This window comes from Anabas testudineus, chromosome 8 (genome assembly GCF_900324465.2).
Source record: "Anabas testudineus chromosome 8, fAnaTes1.2, whole genome shotgun sequence".
NCBI lineage: Eukaryota > Metazoa > Chordata > Actinopteri > Anabantiformes > Anabantidae > Anabas > Anabas testudineus.
The window spans coordinates 5,102,069-5,119,702 of NC_046617.1; the positions used below are offsets into that span (position 1 = coordinate 5,102,069).

Consider the following 17,634-nt stretch of genomic DNA (forward strand, 5'->3'; position numbering starts at 1 on the left):
AATTAGTGTTAATCATTCACTACTGAACTTATGGATAACCCCGCCTCTTTGCTGTAGGTTCTTGTTTTAATGGAGAAATGACCCCAAGGTGAACTTTAACCAGTTCGAGAGCTGGTTCACAGGCAGCTGCAGGGCAGACTGACAGACTGAAAAACAGCTCCAGGAAATGGAAATGAATACAAAAACAAACAGACACAATGTGCTGCTTGGTAAAGATTTACTAAATAGCCTATTGCATTAACACTGGACATCACTCTGAAATAATTTTTATTATTTTAATTAAAATCCCATAAAAAAATGGACTTTTTTGCCCTATACTGTAGAATATTTCCTTCCTTCACTGTTGAGCTCCCTTTTTACTGATATCTTTACAAGCAGTGGAGACCATTCCTGGTGTCTTGCCTTTTCATAGCTTTATAAACACATAACCTGTCATGCTCTGTTTTTATTATCCCAAATACTGAGCTAAATGGAGCAGGGGTAAATGCAAAGACTGGATATCATTATCCACACATTGTATCCAGATCAGATGGAAGCCCTGGGTGTGAATGTTTCAGTCACTGTGTTGTAGACATGAATGCTTTCGATGGTGTTCTGGGACAAGCTCAGTATAGGTATTTTAATTGTAAATTCAAGGGGAAGACTGTTTTATTATGTAATCACTGGGATTGACACTGAAAACTGTTTTTCAGGAGATGTGACATTTTGTCACCAAACACAGCTCAGGTAACACCCTCCAGCAATACATAATAGATGGGTTTCCTCTGTCACATGTGCTTTCACCTGCATCACAGCTGAATTATTCAGCCTGATGGCAGAAAGAGAGATGGACAGAAGCTACAGTCTTAGTGTTGTTCTATCAGGAGAACTGTTAGGTCCTGTCAGTGTGCACCACGTTTCAGTTTAGGAGGACTACTACTATCAAATGATGATTTAGACATGGGCCCCAAAGCACAGACACTTGTTTCTCTGGCTACAAATCACTAATAAAAGTCAAACATATTAGTGGCAATTATTTCTGTTAACTTCTCTATAAAGTAGTAGTCTCACCTAGGCACCCTAGCCATGACGTTTTTTCTTTTTTGCTTTGCGACATATGCAAATACACTGTATTCTTTATTGCCATTTTATCTGTCTGCTGAATATTTAAGTGTTAAATGGGTTTTTTTTCTTAATTTTAAAAGGTTTAAAAGGGTTGGATGCAACCTATATCAACAGAAATCTAGCCCATCCAGACAGATAAACAATGTGATATAAGTAATAATAATTTAGCTATAGTAAAGTCTTGCTGCAGGGGAGCGCACTGCTCTATACCAGCACCATCCACATTTCACATGCACTGTCGTGGTGTCGTTGTACGCAAACTGCTAATAAGAATTCGTTGTAAATGTTTGTATGTCACTTGCTTACAGGTGTTTTGACTCCTCAGTAAATGTTAAAGATCCAAATCAACTGCTTGATCTAGAAGAAAACAAAATATTTACTCTTTGTGTGTATGTTTCGTGTCCGTGTCGAAGGAAGCAGCCAATCAGCTCTATGAATCCACGCTAATCAGCCAATCAAACACATTACGTCAGCGTACCGGAGAACAAAACGAGTGCACGGACGCCGGTTCACCGCAGAGGGCGGGGCGGGTGTCGCTGAACCGGACTGTTCATGACTCCGCTCACCGCCACGTGTCCCCGATGAATAAAACAAGCGCACATAAAATTTAAACGCGTCGTGCTGGTAGCCAATCAGCGCCGCGCTTAGTACTCTCTCGCCTCGGAACTGTCCAATCAGCGCCGCTCTGCTCTTTGTTGTTGGTGCTGGCATGAAAATATTGTTGTTGCTGCTGTAAACTGCGGAGAGTCAGCGGTGGGAGACGGACACGCAGACAGGCAGAGAGACAGACAGGCAGACAGGCAGGCAGGCAGGGAACAGTGGGTCTGAAGGTTCAGCTCGACGGGAAGATTTGTTTTTTTATTTCCTTTGTTTTAAGGTGGAAACCGGGTATGTCGGTGAATATGGAGGAACTCAGGCATCAAGTAATGATCAACCAGTTTGTTTTGACGGCAGGCTGCGCCGCGGATCAGGCGAAGCAGCTTCTACAAGCGGCCCACTGGCAGTTTGAGGTGAGACCGGACGCTGGGGGCTTTATTTGGTCTGCACTTAACGTCAACACCCCAGCCAGTTAATCCCCGAACCGTAAACGAACCAAGGCAGCTTGTGGTGGTTATATTTTTTTATGTTTGGTGCCCTGCCTTACGACCATGCGCTCCTGTGGCTAACGTTAGCTAAGCTAGCAGCGCTGAGGACGTGGTGCTCGACTCAGTGGCCGTTTTTTTGTTTACATTCTCAACAGTAATCCACTGTGTCACGGCTAATGCTAACTGATGTTAGCCCAGCGACCGGCGCGATTATCCAGCCTCTATAAAGCATCCCGGTCGCTATATTCAGCTTTCTGTTTTATATTTGTAGTTTTATAGCTGTAGTCTGAAACGTATAGCTTAATTTTAAGACTAATCACTGATGCCATCTTGTCGGACCAGGCCCGGCTGATAACATGTTCTCACAACACCCGCACCCATTACTCACAGATCATAAACTACCGGTTTGGTTTGTTTGGTCAGTAACAATCTCTACATTTAAATGGCAAACGGTGATTAATGACATTATTCTTACTTAACTGGTTAAAACAATCCCTTAATCAGATTTCCTGCATGACTGGAGACTTTTCACTCAGTTATTTACCTACTGAGATGAAAAGTATATGTCAGAGATAATGAAGTGTTAGTTAACTGCTAAACCATAAGATGTGATGAGACAGTGACATAAGACTAACTGAACTTAAAGTGGTCTGTCACAGATTATGTACAGCTATATGTAGAGGGATTAAGATGCATTATCCATCTAGCTGTTCTTATTTACAGGCCTCCGCCTGTTTTAAGCTATTTAAAGCTGGCTGTTCTCCAGCTTCTACTTCAGTGTGAGGATTTGCTGATTTCCTTTGTTGTTGTTGCTATTGTAACTGAACGTCATCAATTTCCTGAGAATTGGAGAGACAAAATAAGCCATTGTCAAAGCAAACCGCAATTCTCCTGCAGCAACTGGTAGATTAAATAGTTACTTGGACAATCAAATAATCATTCACAGTCAACAAAACTGGGAGCTGCAGCAGCTAACTGAATATTTTGGGCTTTTTGAGTCTTGAGGAAATCCCCTTTTACCTGTGAAATAGGTACAAAGAGCTTTTTTAACTTGATGTTTCATACACTAAACTAATATTTGAGACACGTTGCATGTATTAAAAATCAAAATAACTGCTAGGTGCAGCCCTGCTAGCAAGTATTGGGGCTAATTGTAGATGTTTTTATCTAATGCATCCATCCAAGTAAAAACCACAACATCACTTTGGCTGTGATAAACCCTCTGGCTGACAGTCACCTGAAGGATCTTTGACAGTAAGCGTCCAGATGGTTTTACTTGGACCACACCTGTGTTTACTTTAATGACTGTTCTGTTGTGGCTGTGCGATGGCTGTGTGGTCAGTGTCAGGGGCCAGCTGGTTCACTGGAAGGGAGGGAGAAGGCAGCTTGTAATCAGTAAGTCAGTCGACAGAAAATGATTCACCAACAATTGTGATATTTTTAATTTTCACAATAACAATGTCAGATCTTGAGAGTGGAATGTTTTGAATTTCTTTCTCAAAGAAAATGAAACATGAGAATTTGTTTGGTAGCTGACTCCACTGTTTGTAGACCATTGTTCTGTCACTGCGGTGAGTCATTTTATGTTACCTGGGCAGCATAATACTGCTTAAAGACAACAAAGGAGGAAAAATGTCTGACTGATGAAAGCACAAACTGATTAAATTTAGACTGTGACAGTTATTTAAAACTATTCCATCTTGTACGTTTACACAGTTGTGTCTTAAATGAGTGAGGGTAGAAGACGTGATATGTTGTACAACTTATTGTTCCCATACAGATATGGGATTTTAGGTCAAACCATCTGCACAGTTGCAATATTCAACACAGAAGGTTGACAGGGAATTGGGGGGAAACAGACACATTTTAAGAAAAGTGTTAGTGCCACCCCTACAGACATGTTATGTAGCTTCACGGCAGAACCGTACATGGGCCTTATAGATATATATGTTATACAGTGGCAAGAAAAAAAAAAGTGAACCTTTGGGAATTTCATGGATGTTGTAGAGCTATCACCAGGTTAGTCTGAACCCTCTCCTGACCCCTGACCTCTTCTGTGCAAAGGAAATATTTTAAACCATATTTTTGTATGCTTTTTCTTTTTTAAAATAACTATTTATTTGTAATATAACACCAGTACATAGAAATTTGAGAAAAGATACTCCCTCCTAATCGACAGAAGTTCCCCAGTTTTCTATTCTCACCCCACCCACACAGAATCAACCAACCAAAACACGGAGTGGCCTTCTTAGAAATACACAAGAACGAAACTGTACTGACAAAAAAAGCACAAAACTCCTCACACATGGATCCTGCCTTCAGCTCATCCTTTCACTTTTGCATTTATCACTTGAAGAAATATGTTTCAGTCCAGTAACAGTTTTTTCATGTTTCTATAAATTCTACTCACGTGCTTGGCTGCAGCAGAACGGTACAAAAGCCCAAGATGTTCAATTTGTTGAACTTTCCTTTGTTGCCATTATTTCTTCAATATTTAAACATGTTTTAAAAAATACAAATGGCAAATTAGCCACTGTACCAAAATCTGACAAAGAAAACCTGAAAATATTATTGAAATGATCAATATTTAAGTGTTGATAGCAAAAACTCTTTGAGCTATTAAATTAAACAAATTGCTGCTAGCAAGTCGCTGCGATTAACTAAGTCAGATTACATACAACCTTTTTACTGAGTAACCTGTGTAAAAAGTATTATATAAAATATAAGAAAACAAACTGCCATTAGCCATTATTTTAAAACAGCAATACACTTGGTGCTATTAGCAATACAATAGAATTTAGCAACAATACCTAAGTGGCTAATGGTAATGCTAATTAAACACTTGGTGGTCGGCCTTTTGTTACACTCACTAACATGTTTAAGCTGATATTTATATTTTCTCATTCGATGCTGGATTTCATTACTCGTTTATTGCGCCTTAGTTCTTAACATCTAACAGATGAGTGACTGTAGCAGCTATTTCCATTGTTGGTTGTTACTGTTTACACTGCTTCGGTTTTCATCAGAGCGCACTGTGGCTGTGTTCGGCAAAATCTTTCAAGTCACGCCACCTCTCACCTTGGTCTCCAGCTGCAGGTCACTGTGCCACTCTGTGAGCTATGGATTGATTATGTTGCTGCGGTCGGTGCCTTCTGACATATGAAGGTTGAGTCGCTGTGCTGTACTGTTCTGATTCACTTCACCCATTTCTCGAACATTGTGTCCGTCTGGGGGGCTTGTTAGCCTTAAATAATAAGATTGTGTTTTCTTTCTTTTTTTTTTGCTTTGCTTGCTTTTTGATTTACATCCTTAATGCTGATTGATTCAGTATTTTCTGTTTTTTTTTTTTTTGTAAGATTTTGAATTGTTTTAGAAAAGAGATGTTTTAATAATCATTTAAATTTGACTTAAAATAGTTTCCATGAATTCTAATGCTCTACTACTACTCCACATAGCTTTAGCTTCACCGTTAAAGGTCTTGATTTCCTCATTGTTTTGACAACTTGAGATGTACATTTTTACAGCTGTGTAGTCACTTCTTCAGTGTGTACATGTGGTAACAGCATACTGAATAAAAGTAACATTTGTCAATGCTATATTTCCAAAACCAGAACCCCATTACATAAGACATCTTAACTCTATTGTCTCTTGTGCCTTTGTGACTAGCTTAAACATAAAATGACTCTCTGTCCAGTGCACAAAGTTTAAAATAATCACTGGTAAACATTGGTAGTCAGTTGTTTAGTTGCTCTGTGTTCTTACATGTGAATCTTCCTCCAAAGTGAGTGTTTGTTTACAGCAGCAGGAAATGTGAAGCGCACCCTCTGACCTTAGTGAGGGGCGCTCAGCAAACCTGCTATTGGAAAACAAACTGGCAGAAGACAAAGAACGGCAAGAACTCAGTGGCTCTTTACACAATAGCAGCAGAGCACTTTCACGCTTTGTAATGTGTGTCACGTTGTACGGCAGACATTCCTGCACTGCCGCTGCTGTTGTCAAACAACCAGACTGTGGGGCAGAAGGAGAAGGAGGAGGAGGAGGAGGAGGAGGAGGAGGAGGGAGAACCACTGCATTCATTGTGTTCAACTGTTCAAGTGAAGGGAAATGGAGGCTGCGCTGTGCAGTAAAACAAGCTCACACTCCCTGTCTGATACTTTCTGTTTCCTGTAAAAAAGTGCTGTGGCTTAAAGGCATTCAGACGGATCCATACCTGCACCACGGACACGCTTCAGTTTGTACTACAGTTGCGGATGCATACATGTTCCACACATGCGTACAACAAAACACGATGTCAAGTCTGGACAGTAACCACAGCAAGAAGGAGAGCTTCTTGAGAGTTGTATTAGCCGGGATAACATTGAAAATTGGAGGAAAAACTAAAACTAAAACGGCACGTGTAGCTTTACAACTGGATGTACCATTACAATAAAGGCGAACATTATTTTAGAATCCAAGTGATCAATGTCATTTCCAGCTGCCACTGTTGTTTAAGTGAGAAACGGAGGTGCAACTGAAGTCTGATGTACTGATCTTACAGATTTTGAGCCCTTGACTTTCTTCTGTGACTTTCTTTCTTTCTTTTATGACTTAATCAAGTAGCAGATAAGAAATCCTCTGTAATGGGAGGATTTGATTCTTTTCTCTGTCCTGACTTTGACAACTGGCTGTCTTTGGATTTTGGACAGCTGATCAGACACAACGACGACATTTGAAGGCGTCATCTTTACCTGTGGGGAAATTACAGCAGGTTTATTTCGCTGTATTCTGGCATTTTATAGACCTCACTGTTATGAGTCGTGTCTACATGAAGACTGGCGTCCCCCTCAGTCTTTCCCATCACTAATGTGAGTCACGCTGCAGTCAGATTTGCAGGAACGTTTGCTCCCGTCGGGTGGAAAAGCAGATCCCTGGTCTGTTTAGGCTGGCTCTGATATCGGCCTGTTGTTTCTCTTTCTCAGAGGTCATGAAGTATGTTTGTGTTCACGCTGGCCTTGGCTGTGTTCACAACAAAGCGGAACAAGAAGCCAACTCATTGTCCTTGTTAGCACAGGGAAGCAGCCATGAAAGCAGCTGTTTACATTTTTATAACATCTCTGTTTCTCTACCGGTCGGCTTCTCCACAAAGCAAAGGAGACTTTGTGTTGGAGAGCTGCAACTGGTGATTGTTTTCACTAATAATTTCTTTTCAGATTAGTTTTTTAAAATAATGAGTAACTGGTTGAAGTAATTAGAAAATATTCCAGACACCAACAACACCCCTTCAGATGCCTTCACCTTAATCTCGCTTTCCCGTTTTCAACGTTTGGTTTCACCTTTATTGTGTCAGTTATTATTTAACCTGTACCTAAGGTGCAAAATCCTTTCTGTGGTCTACAGACTGTGTTTGAGCTCACAGCACAGAGATAATAGATTTAACCCTGAGCTCATGTGACCAGTTGTGTCAACTGACCCATTTGTGAAAGTGGGGGTGGGGCGGTTCTTCCTCTGATGGTTTGATGTGTACGAATGTTGTTAAACTTCCATCTTCCTTCCCTGTATGAAGAATCTGTTCGTCCAGCTGAAAAACGACCCCAGATGATGTCATCCGAGGAGTTCTCGAGAATCAGTGCAGTCATCCTTTAAGTATTCAAAGTTCTTATAACACAGTCTGATTTCTCTCCCTCTCCTTCTCCCTCTCTCTACAGACGGCCTTAAGCTCCTTTTTCCAGGAGGCGAACATCCCCAGTCACCACCACCAGATGGTAAGCATATTCGGTTTCTCTATACAGAACAAAACATTTCACTAAAAGTGTGTGTGTGTGTGTGTGTGTGTGGCCAAAACTGAGGCCGACCATCTCATAGTTGATGGTGGAGTTAATACATCTGGGCTACACACAGCAGCGAGACTCCCAGCAGCCAGCTAGGCTCTGTTTTTTTTTTTTTTTTTTTTCTTTTGCTCTGAAATCTGTACAACTGACTAGTTGAGCTGACAATTACCACATGGGAACTGCTGCTGTAGACATAGTTCTTCTCATCACTGAGTCAGAGCAGTGAAATAAACACTGATTAGATATTGTTAAGACCAGAACTGCGAGCTGGTCACGTTAGCCTCCATGTTGTAGTTCCAAGTCATGAATTGCAGACATTTCTAACAGCGACAAGTAGTAGTTTCCCCAAATTTGTGTAGCAGAAGTGTAGTTGTTAGCACAGCTGATAAAGTGGCAGTGGCCATATCTCTGGGAAACAGGCAAGGTGAAAAATACCCAAATTTTCCTTTAATTTTTGAGGCAGGAAATGCTTCCTTCACTCTTCTCACTTCATTCGAAGCACATTACAGGGTGTGGCTGGATGTGATTACAGTTAGATTAAGAGTCTCTGCTATAAGTAAGGGTGTGTGTGTGGGTGTTTGTGTGTGTATCGCTTTTACACAGTAATTACTGGCTTATTAGTATTTGCTTGACAAAAGTCTGTTTGAATGAATGAAATAATTAAATGAGGGCAGTGCGGACTTGTGGCAGCGTGTACAGAGCGATGTCTGTGTTCTTGGCCCAGTGCTGCTTATGCAACCCTGTTTTTTAACCATGTGTCTGAATCTTCTTCCACGGGTCGACCAACCACGCTGCGTCCTGGGATTTGTCTGTTCTCAGCCATGCAGGAACACCATGCCGACTTGCTGCAGCATCCGTGTTTTTGTTTTCACTCTTTCTCATTTCTTTTATTCTCCTCCCTCTTCTTGCTGCTCTTATTTGGTGTACATGCCCCTTCATTTATCTGGAAGGTGCATGTTGTAGCTTGAAGCGATGAGGAAGTGGCCCGGGTTTGTTATTATTTTGGGTGCAGTGCAATGACATCACTTTGCCCGAGGCTTTGAAGAGTACAGCATTGTTCAGGGCTGGCAGAGTGAAGCAACTTAACATAAGGTGCAAGACTACGACTTCAATTCAAAGCAAAGCCAACATGGCTCTCTTCAAAACACCAGCAGCAGACCGCATGATTGCACAGCAAATGGAATAGAAATTTTCCTGTGGCAGTGACTTGGATGTTCATGCTCACAGAGCCGCACTTAAAACCAATAATCCCAATGATGAAATATTAAAGTCAGAACAAATAAAACCATAAATAGTGCAGTAGTATAGAACCCAGGAGGAAAGAAAACATGCTCTCAGTTTAGCAAGTCATGCTTTTACTTTGGTAATTTGTGCCCTCCATTAGAGCTGAAATAATTAAATTAATGAATGCTTCATTCAGTCAACAGAACAATAAATAATCTACAACTATTTTTTATAATCAAATGGGTAACATTTTTTCCAAGCTAAATGTGAAACCTTTTTATGTTCTATCTTCGTCAAATGTGCTAATTTGATGCTTTTCTTTCCCATATGAGGCTGTAGATTGAATGTCACTGGGCTTTGTGTTGGTAAAAACAAATAAATTAGTCTCTTATTATGGATTTATAATGGAACAAATTATTAAATTACTAGAGGAATAAACAAACAAAACAAAGCTAATCAATAGTGAAAATAAAAATATAGCTGCGGAGAGCAGCAACACATGCTCTAACATGACATGATGCAGTGTTCATGTTGGCGTTGTTTTTCCACATTTGCCACTGTTGTTTAATTGAGAAAACAAAGGTGAAACTGAAATCCGACATACTGTGTAGGAAACATCTTTTCAAAAATAAAATTGATATTAGGGATCATTTCAGTTTTTTATGAGAGACAACACAACACAATGACATTCAAGAACAATCAGGGAGACGGTGAACTGGTTCTGTGGTATGTTGTCTGATGGGAGTGAATGCATGAGGGTGACGTGTGCATTAGGAATACTACTGAATACTGTGTGTGCTGGGTGTGGTACTTCATGTCCTTCACATGTGGTGTAGAAGAGAGTCATGAGAGGTTTTATTATTGACTCTGTGCAGGAACAGTCCCACCACCTCTGACAGATCAGCGTTTACATTTTATCCTCAGTACAGGAAGGATTGTATTTCAATTGTTTAGGTATATTCTTTTTTCTATTTTTTGGCATTTACAGACTTTCTTCCTGCTGTTTTCCCTTTCATCATCGAATAAAAACAAAAAACTATCAAATATAATGTCAACAAATATTAAATACACACACACAATCACAAGAAAGTCAACATTATTAATATAATATAAGAATTTAAAAACAAATATGATGTTCCTAAAATAATAATTTCATGTCTTTATTGAGAAGAACCATAAAAACCTCATAATGATAATGGAAAAAGTATGTGAATTAACAAGTGGTTGACTCCCTCAACCAGGAGCTTTTACAGAGTTTTACTTGACCTACGGCCATTCTCACATTATCCTCAAGAATTTTTTGATACACTTGAATTCATCTTCCCCTCAAACATTGCAAGCTGGCCAGGGCCATATGCAGCAAAGCAGGTCCAAATCATGATTTCTTCCCCACCATACTTTACCACACTCGCACAGTGAGGTTTTTATGGTTGTTGTCAATAAAGACATGAAAGAACAGATTTTTTATTACCCTAGGCACATTATATTTGTTAACACACTTGACTTAGAAGATCAGATCATATTTATGACAAATTAATGCAGAAAACCAATAAATTCCCAAAGCTTCACATACTTTTTCTTGACACTGTATATGACGGTTGTTAACATTTTATTTGACAAAACGTCTTTAAAACAAATAAAGATGGTTACAGCCACAGTGTTACAGCCGGATTGACACGTCCTAACAGAATGAGTAGTTTTATCATTAGGCCACAGTGCAGGGGGTAGGGAATAGTTTCAGTCCTTTGGAAGATAATTTACATTGAAAACATGTAGCACAAAAACAAGCTGTTGAAAATTAAGAAAAACTGGACAGTTTCTGGTTTGAACAGGCCAGAGCTGTTCCTGGTGCTACTGCAGCTTTTCCTGTTGCACGTCTTACTGGAGCAGTTGTGTCGTTGACTTTTGACCGTCTACTGTTTTTTCTTTGCTCATGTGTGTAGTGTCAGCAAGAGGGCGAGCAGAGACTAAACTAAACAGAGGAAGTGAATGAAGGATTCGATAAGGGTTTTGTTGGCCACAGACCTAAGTCAAGCCCAGTGTGTGGGACCGGATCCAAATAGAACCGACTATCAGAATCCATCCCTGCCTGTGACAAAGACTCACTTGCAGACGTTACTTCATTTTAAGTAGACACAAACAAAAGAGGTTAGGGACTGTTCTGACTGACGTTACCGCTTTGGCAGAATTAAAAAGCTTAGATTGGACCAGTATAAGAAACTAAATATTGGTCCAATCTATGTTTAATTTCTGGAAAGGAATGTTGGTCTAAAAATACCAGCGATGCCTTTGATGACGCAGATTTTCAGACCACTGTTTTAGTATCACCACTGATACTATAAAAAGTCTCTCATGTAAATGTCTTTGATAATATAAAAGGAGTTAGCTCATCTTATACTTATGTTTACTGATTTGAGTGTGGAAATGTGAGCTGTGTACCACGCACTGCTAAATGCCAAGAGTCTGCAGTGAGAACATCAATTAAAGAGTAATTTGAAAAGTGGTGCTCTCCTGGCAGCCGAAGCACAGGGACACAAACAAACAAACAAACACACACACAGATGAGGTTGCAGCCAGATATAGAGGAGGGGACTCTCAGCTGTGCCGCAGGAGGCCAGAGGGAGGACTGTTATATTTAGAGCATAGTGCAAAAAAAAGGAGCCCGAAACACAAACGCAGCGTGTGCTTAACTCCTATAACTACAATATTTTAGAGCGTGAGCACTGCGCCTTAGCTTCCACCAAACTCCATTCACAAAAGTGCAGTATTTTTTTATTACATCTTTAGTCTCCTCCCTTTATTTGCAACATTTTTTTTTAGCTCACCACACTTCATTTTACTATGTAAAGGAATCTGTGATGATTCTCAGTCATCCAGGTGAAGTTATCTGGAAGTTGAGTCATGGCAACTGGACTGTCGAACCTAACTATATTAAAGATGTTAGCATTACTGCATTATTGCAGTTGCATTATACAGAAGTCAAGTTTTCAAATTTACTTATAAACATCATTTCATATAGTTCTGCTCTCGTGGGCAGTTTCTTATCTTAGGTTGCTCACTACAGTCACACAGCTATTATTCTAGCAGGGATTGTGCCATATCTAACCACATCCATTAACTGTCCCAATATGCCAAAAGTGGTCCTGTTAATGTTTTCAGACATACATGTAGGTCATGTATACCTTTTAATATTAACCATCTGTCTTATCTGAGCTCAGCTCTTTTACTTGTAGTTTCTCCACCAAAGATCTCGTCTCAAATAGATCTTGAAAGAGGGATTCTATTGAATTAGGAGTCCTGGGCTCCCGTGTTTGTCACTCTCAGTAACAGCAAGTGCCTCCCACGTTGCTGATGGCTAAATTTACACGGTGCATGGTCCTGAGCACAACAGCAGTCAGCAGTGGGCTACAGTTTTGCACTGGACAATGTTATTATTGCCTTAAGTAATACTAACATTGCTTAACGTAATTAAAGCAAGGAATTTTAACCTATATGAACTGCCTTTCGTATTTTTGGGTCAACTTTAGATGCATCTGTTTGGTTAACAGCTGCACCTACAGAGAAAGAGCTCTGAATTTACTGCAGTACTCTAGCTTCTTCTCCATAGTATTCATTCACTAAGTGTAAAGAGAAAGAGTTTGGTGAGGAAGGCAGAGGGGAGTTTTCTGTATCTACTGTCCAAACTAGAACCACAGGAACAAAGCTGAAGATGGAAGAAGTTGCCTTTGAACTGATTGATGAACTGTTGCTGTTCCTACTTTCTGCTTATGTCCCGTCTCATTTCTCCTTCAAACAGATGTGTGCTCCCAGAAACACTCCTGCTACACCACCGAACTTCCCCGACGCCATCACCATGTTCTCCAAACTGCGAGCATCTGATTGTGGCTCCAGCGCTGGCGGCGGCCCCTCCCAGATGACCATGGCCTGCTCCCCCCCGGCCGCCTCATCCACATCAGGTTTCAGCTCTTTCTGGGCCTCCTCGCCGCCCAGCCACCAGCCGGCCTGGCTGCCCCCATCGTCGCCCACCAGCCACCACATGCATCACCACTACCACCACCACCACATGCAACAGACTCCCATGTGGCCTCCTGTCTCTCAGCCCAGCAGCTCCCAGCAGCCCCCTGTCGTATCGGCGCTCCACGGCCAGAGATGAGACTAAGTGGTGGGGGTTGCGGGGGGGGCGCGGAGGGAGAGGTACACGTGTAGCCAAATGAATCTGTTTTGGGAGCGGGTGGGAACGAGGGGGTTTCATGTGAAGAGGACGAACCCGTTTGGGTTGAAAAGACAAAGATCCTGCTGTTTTCTGGTCTTGTTTTTCTAAACTGAAGATCTGCAGGAGACACCTCTCCTGTCTGTCTACAATACGTCTTCATCTAAGCCGAGGAAGAACCTGGAGGTCACTGACAACACTGAGAAACTAAAAGCCGGACTCTCTGAACCCAAAAACACTTTTTTGGGGGGCGGAGAGCAAAAACTAATTTCACTTTTGATGGAACCAATCCCAAGACCCCTCAGAGCACTTCCTGAGGAGAGGAGCCTTGTGATCTAGTGAAGTGCTCTGTTCTTTCTTTTTAGAAACTTTTCTCTCATAGGGTTCAGAAATAATCAGACAGGAAGTCGGCAATAACCAGCAGATAAACAAAGTGACTGGAGCTCAAATCAGGAAGGTTGTGGATGAAACGGCTTCAGAAATTGCGTATGTTTCTGCGGGACATGTACAGTGTGGATAGGATTATAGATATGTATTAACAGTGCATCCATAAAGTAGAGTTTCAGATCACATGATGGTATATTAGAGCAGCAGGGCTTCATGTGCAGACACTAACGTTACTTTGGGAAGAGTTGGTGCAGTTTGTGCCTCTCGTGTGTTTTCACAGGCGAATTGCAGAGCTGGGCGTTGAGTTTTCAGGCTTTATGAACACCTAAATTACACTGAACAAAGTTAACACAAATAAATACAAAAATAAAAGAACAAATGAGATTCTCAGAACTTCATGACAACAAAGATTATGGATCAGTGACAAAAGCATTTACTCTCTAGCATTGGTGAAGTACTATAATAATAATAATATATATAATAATACTATTTAAATTGTCCATTAAGCTTCTTAAAGACTATAAAGATCTTTGCTCTTCGCCAACAGTTACTTCTTATTGATCAACTAATCAGTTGTCCATACTGCAATTTAAATTAGGCAATTATATATTCATGTATTGTGAAAAAGAAAAACAAATGTGGATATTTTCTGACTTTAGATTTTTTTGTTTGTTTGGTTTAAATTACATTTTTGGGTCTTGGGCTTTTATTTTTAGGAACAACTGTCAAACTTAGCTCTGCAGTTCAAATGTAGTGGCAAAACACGAGAAGCATAAACTGGGTTTAGTAAGACGGGTTTGTCGGTGATATTGGTAGAACGGCAGAGCTTGCAATAATACCATGAATAATTGACTCAGAGCTGCCACGTTTCTAATGAAGACTTTCAGTTTTCAGTCATTTCAGCCAGACCATCAAAGACGAGACTTTGAGCGAGGCCATGTTGGCCTGTTGTCCCTGAGGATTCAGGCGCAGATCCACCAGGAGCGTAGTTTTTAAATTCTCCTGATTGCTGGTTCTGCGACTTCAGCCAAAAACCTCACAAATGAACTTTGTTTAGTTTCCTAATGAAAGGCAGATGTAAATAAAACCTCAGCCAAAAGATTTCAGTTACGCCGATGATGGTGACACATAAATGGAAAAAACAAAAACAAACGCACATTTCATCACATCTGATTTGAGAATATTTTGACGTAGATGGGCGAGGAGCTGCCGGTACCTCTGCCATGTTTCTGTGTCTGTGGAGGCTTTAGAGATCGACTCAGTGATTTTCCACACAACCTTTCAGACGCTCAACCACTCCTACCTCTGTCTGTCTGAATGGGAGAGGCCCCACATGTGCTCTGAATGTATTCTCTGCTGCAGACACAGACAGGATCCGAGGGTTTAAACAGGTAGAAACTGAGCTGAAGACTAATGATGGGGGGGGATTCACACCAGAGCTGGATGGATGGCAAAATCCTGTCTTTGTAGATCTGACATGAATTCAGCTCTTAAGGATTGTTGGGATCCACAAAAACCTCGCCGACTCTTTTTGTGAGCCATGTCCCATTTATGTCAAAACATTCGAAAATCAGCCGGAGATTAGTTTTAACCATTAATTGTGAAACAAAAAGACACCGTCAGCTCACGATCGTGAGAAAGAAGAACAACCTGTCGAAATCAGGGTGTGAGAGGGATGCAAGAAAAAAGGAAAATACTCTTTTAAAAAAAACAAACAAAAAAAAAAACATAGTTGTTCACAGCTTCACACAGACAATCAACTATTACCAGTGTTTCTGTATTTTTGAGTTTTATCGTCCAGCGGTTTGTTAGTACCTGCTCACTTTTTAAAGCAGGAGAGACCTCTCTTCATGAAATTGCTACATGTGTACCGTTCACCTGATAAAATGACATTTCAACACCTGAATCAGGAATGAATCGAATTCTGCGTAACCTGAAGGAAAAATCCACCCTGAAACACTGAAACAGCTATCGGTGATTTACATCCCTGGGCCTGTCTTTGTTTGTGAATTTTCTCACGGTCTTGATGGAGCTGTGTGAATTTTCTGGTGCTGGCGACACAGCTTCTCTCTAAAGCGGCTGCCAGCAGCAGAACCCTTTGACGCGACATCATACTGCCCCTTCTTTGAAGACCTTATTTGTGTTTTTGCAAGGTCAATAATGTATACTTGACATTTTTGTTGACCGTTTTGAATGCAAGCAAGACACATTTCTACTGTATTTGTTTTTGCACAACATTAAAATTATGAAAGCAGACTTCTGAAACTTATTTTAGTAATGAACTTTATCACAGAGTAAAATAATACTACAGTTTGAGTGGTGAGGTTCAGACAGTTTTAACTCCAAGGCTGCAGCTAGCAGTTACTGGACTTTGAATGATTGATTATTGCTACAATATACAAATGAGGCTAAATCAGGTATTTTTCATTTTTAAATTACAATAAATAAATAAAAATATAAAAAGCTACTGATTCTTGATCACAGGAGTATTTGACAGCACCTCTCCATGTGCAGATGCAGACATAGTGTAGCTTTAATCAGTTCAGCTTTAATGTATTTACTGTGATATGTTAAAATATGAGAAGATCAGTCTGCTGCATGATTTTGTCACTGAGCTGAAGTGAATGGAAGCTGAGAAATGGTTAGAAAGACGTTTAGCTGTGACACATTAAACATGTAAAACCGCCAGCATGGATCATTAAATGTCTGGTTTTGGCTTACTGACAGCCCACAACCTAATGATATTCAGTTTACCGTATTATAGGATGAGTATGAACAGATATTAACACTTTGAATGCATGAATCAGTTCTCAAAAGAGTTCTGTTGCAGCTTTATTTGCCTTAAAATAATAGCTGGACTCTGTAAACAGACTCCATATTCAGTGATGTTTTTTTTTGTACTTAAATGTGCAGACGCCTGAATGGAGAAAAAAAGCTCTCAAAATTCCACACTGCTCAGCTGTGATTGCGTTTTGCAGTAAAAAGGTTTAAACATACAAAGCCGCTGGTTTGGTTCTTCTGGAATCAGGCTCTGAGCTCTGACTGTGTTCTGTGACCCGAGGGTGGATTTTTCCTTCTAAATCAAGCAGCACAGCGGTTTGTGGACGAGTTGAGGCAAATGTAAAGTCTGTAAAATCTGGTTTGTTGTTGGTGATGGGATTTGTCGTCGACTGGAACAGAGGCCTCTCTGCTGTGTATACCGAGCGGCCTGCAGGTCGGGAGGTTTTCTGCCAACAGGGGAGTCATTGTTTGAGCTTCCTGCCGGGTTGATTACTGGTTTCTTAGCTCTGTTAAGCAAATCCACAGAACGGTGGAGGTGACTGTTTCTCATGGAGATTTGACCGACGTAACGTCTTTACCTTGGAATTTAGAACGGACAGACAGTAACACACACTTGATGTGTCCCAACCAGCCTGAGGGTTTTTATGACCTGGGTGTTGTTTTCTTTCAGATCTCCCACTCACGATTGATTCATTATTATTTAGTTTTTATTACTTGGATAATGGATTTTGTCCCTCATGGACCCTCAGACATTAACTCTGCTCTGATCTTTTATAGAGATGTCTCTCAAGTACTTTGTATTCATTTCCTCTGTTGAAATTTGTATTTATATGTTTAATAAAACAAGGTATGATCTGCTATGTTCTGCGGGTTCATCTCTCACTGCTGCCTGCGTTTCATCACTTTTGTTTTGTTTTCTGACTGAAGAACTAAAGGACGGTTGAGAAAGCACAAAATGTTGTGGTTTCCCCGAACTGAAGTTGATCTTGTTTGCATTAGTGAGCCTGCAGATTGAGGAAGGATGTGGTTGGAGTGA

The 17,634-nt window shown here is 40.7% G+C and overlaps 1 protein-coding gene across 1 annotated transcript; it reads left to right on the top strand.

Moving 5' to 3' along the window:
- The first annotated feature begins 1,849 nt into the window (after window positions 1-1,849).
- On the top strand, window positions 1,850-17,458 carry ubald2 (UBA-like domain containing 2). Its single transcript, XM_026351260.1, has 3 exons — window positions 1,850-2,114; window positions 7,874-7,930; window positions 13,017-17,458. Exons 1-3 carry the CDS (start codon window positions 1,995-1,997, stop codon window positions 13,371-13,373), a joined length of 534 nt encoding a protein of 177 aa, XP_026207045.1. The 5' UTR covers window positions 1,850-1,994; the 3' UTR covers window positions 13,374-17,458.
- The last annotated feature ends 176 nt before the right edge of the window (window positions 17,459-17,634 follow it).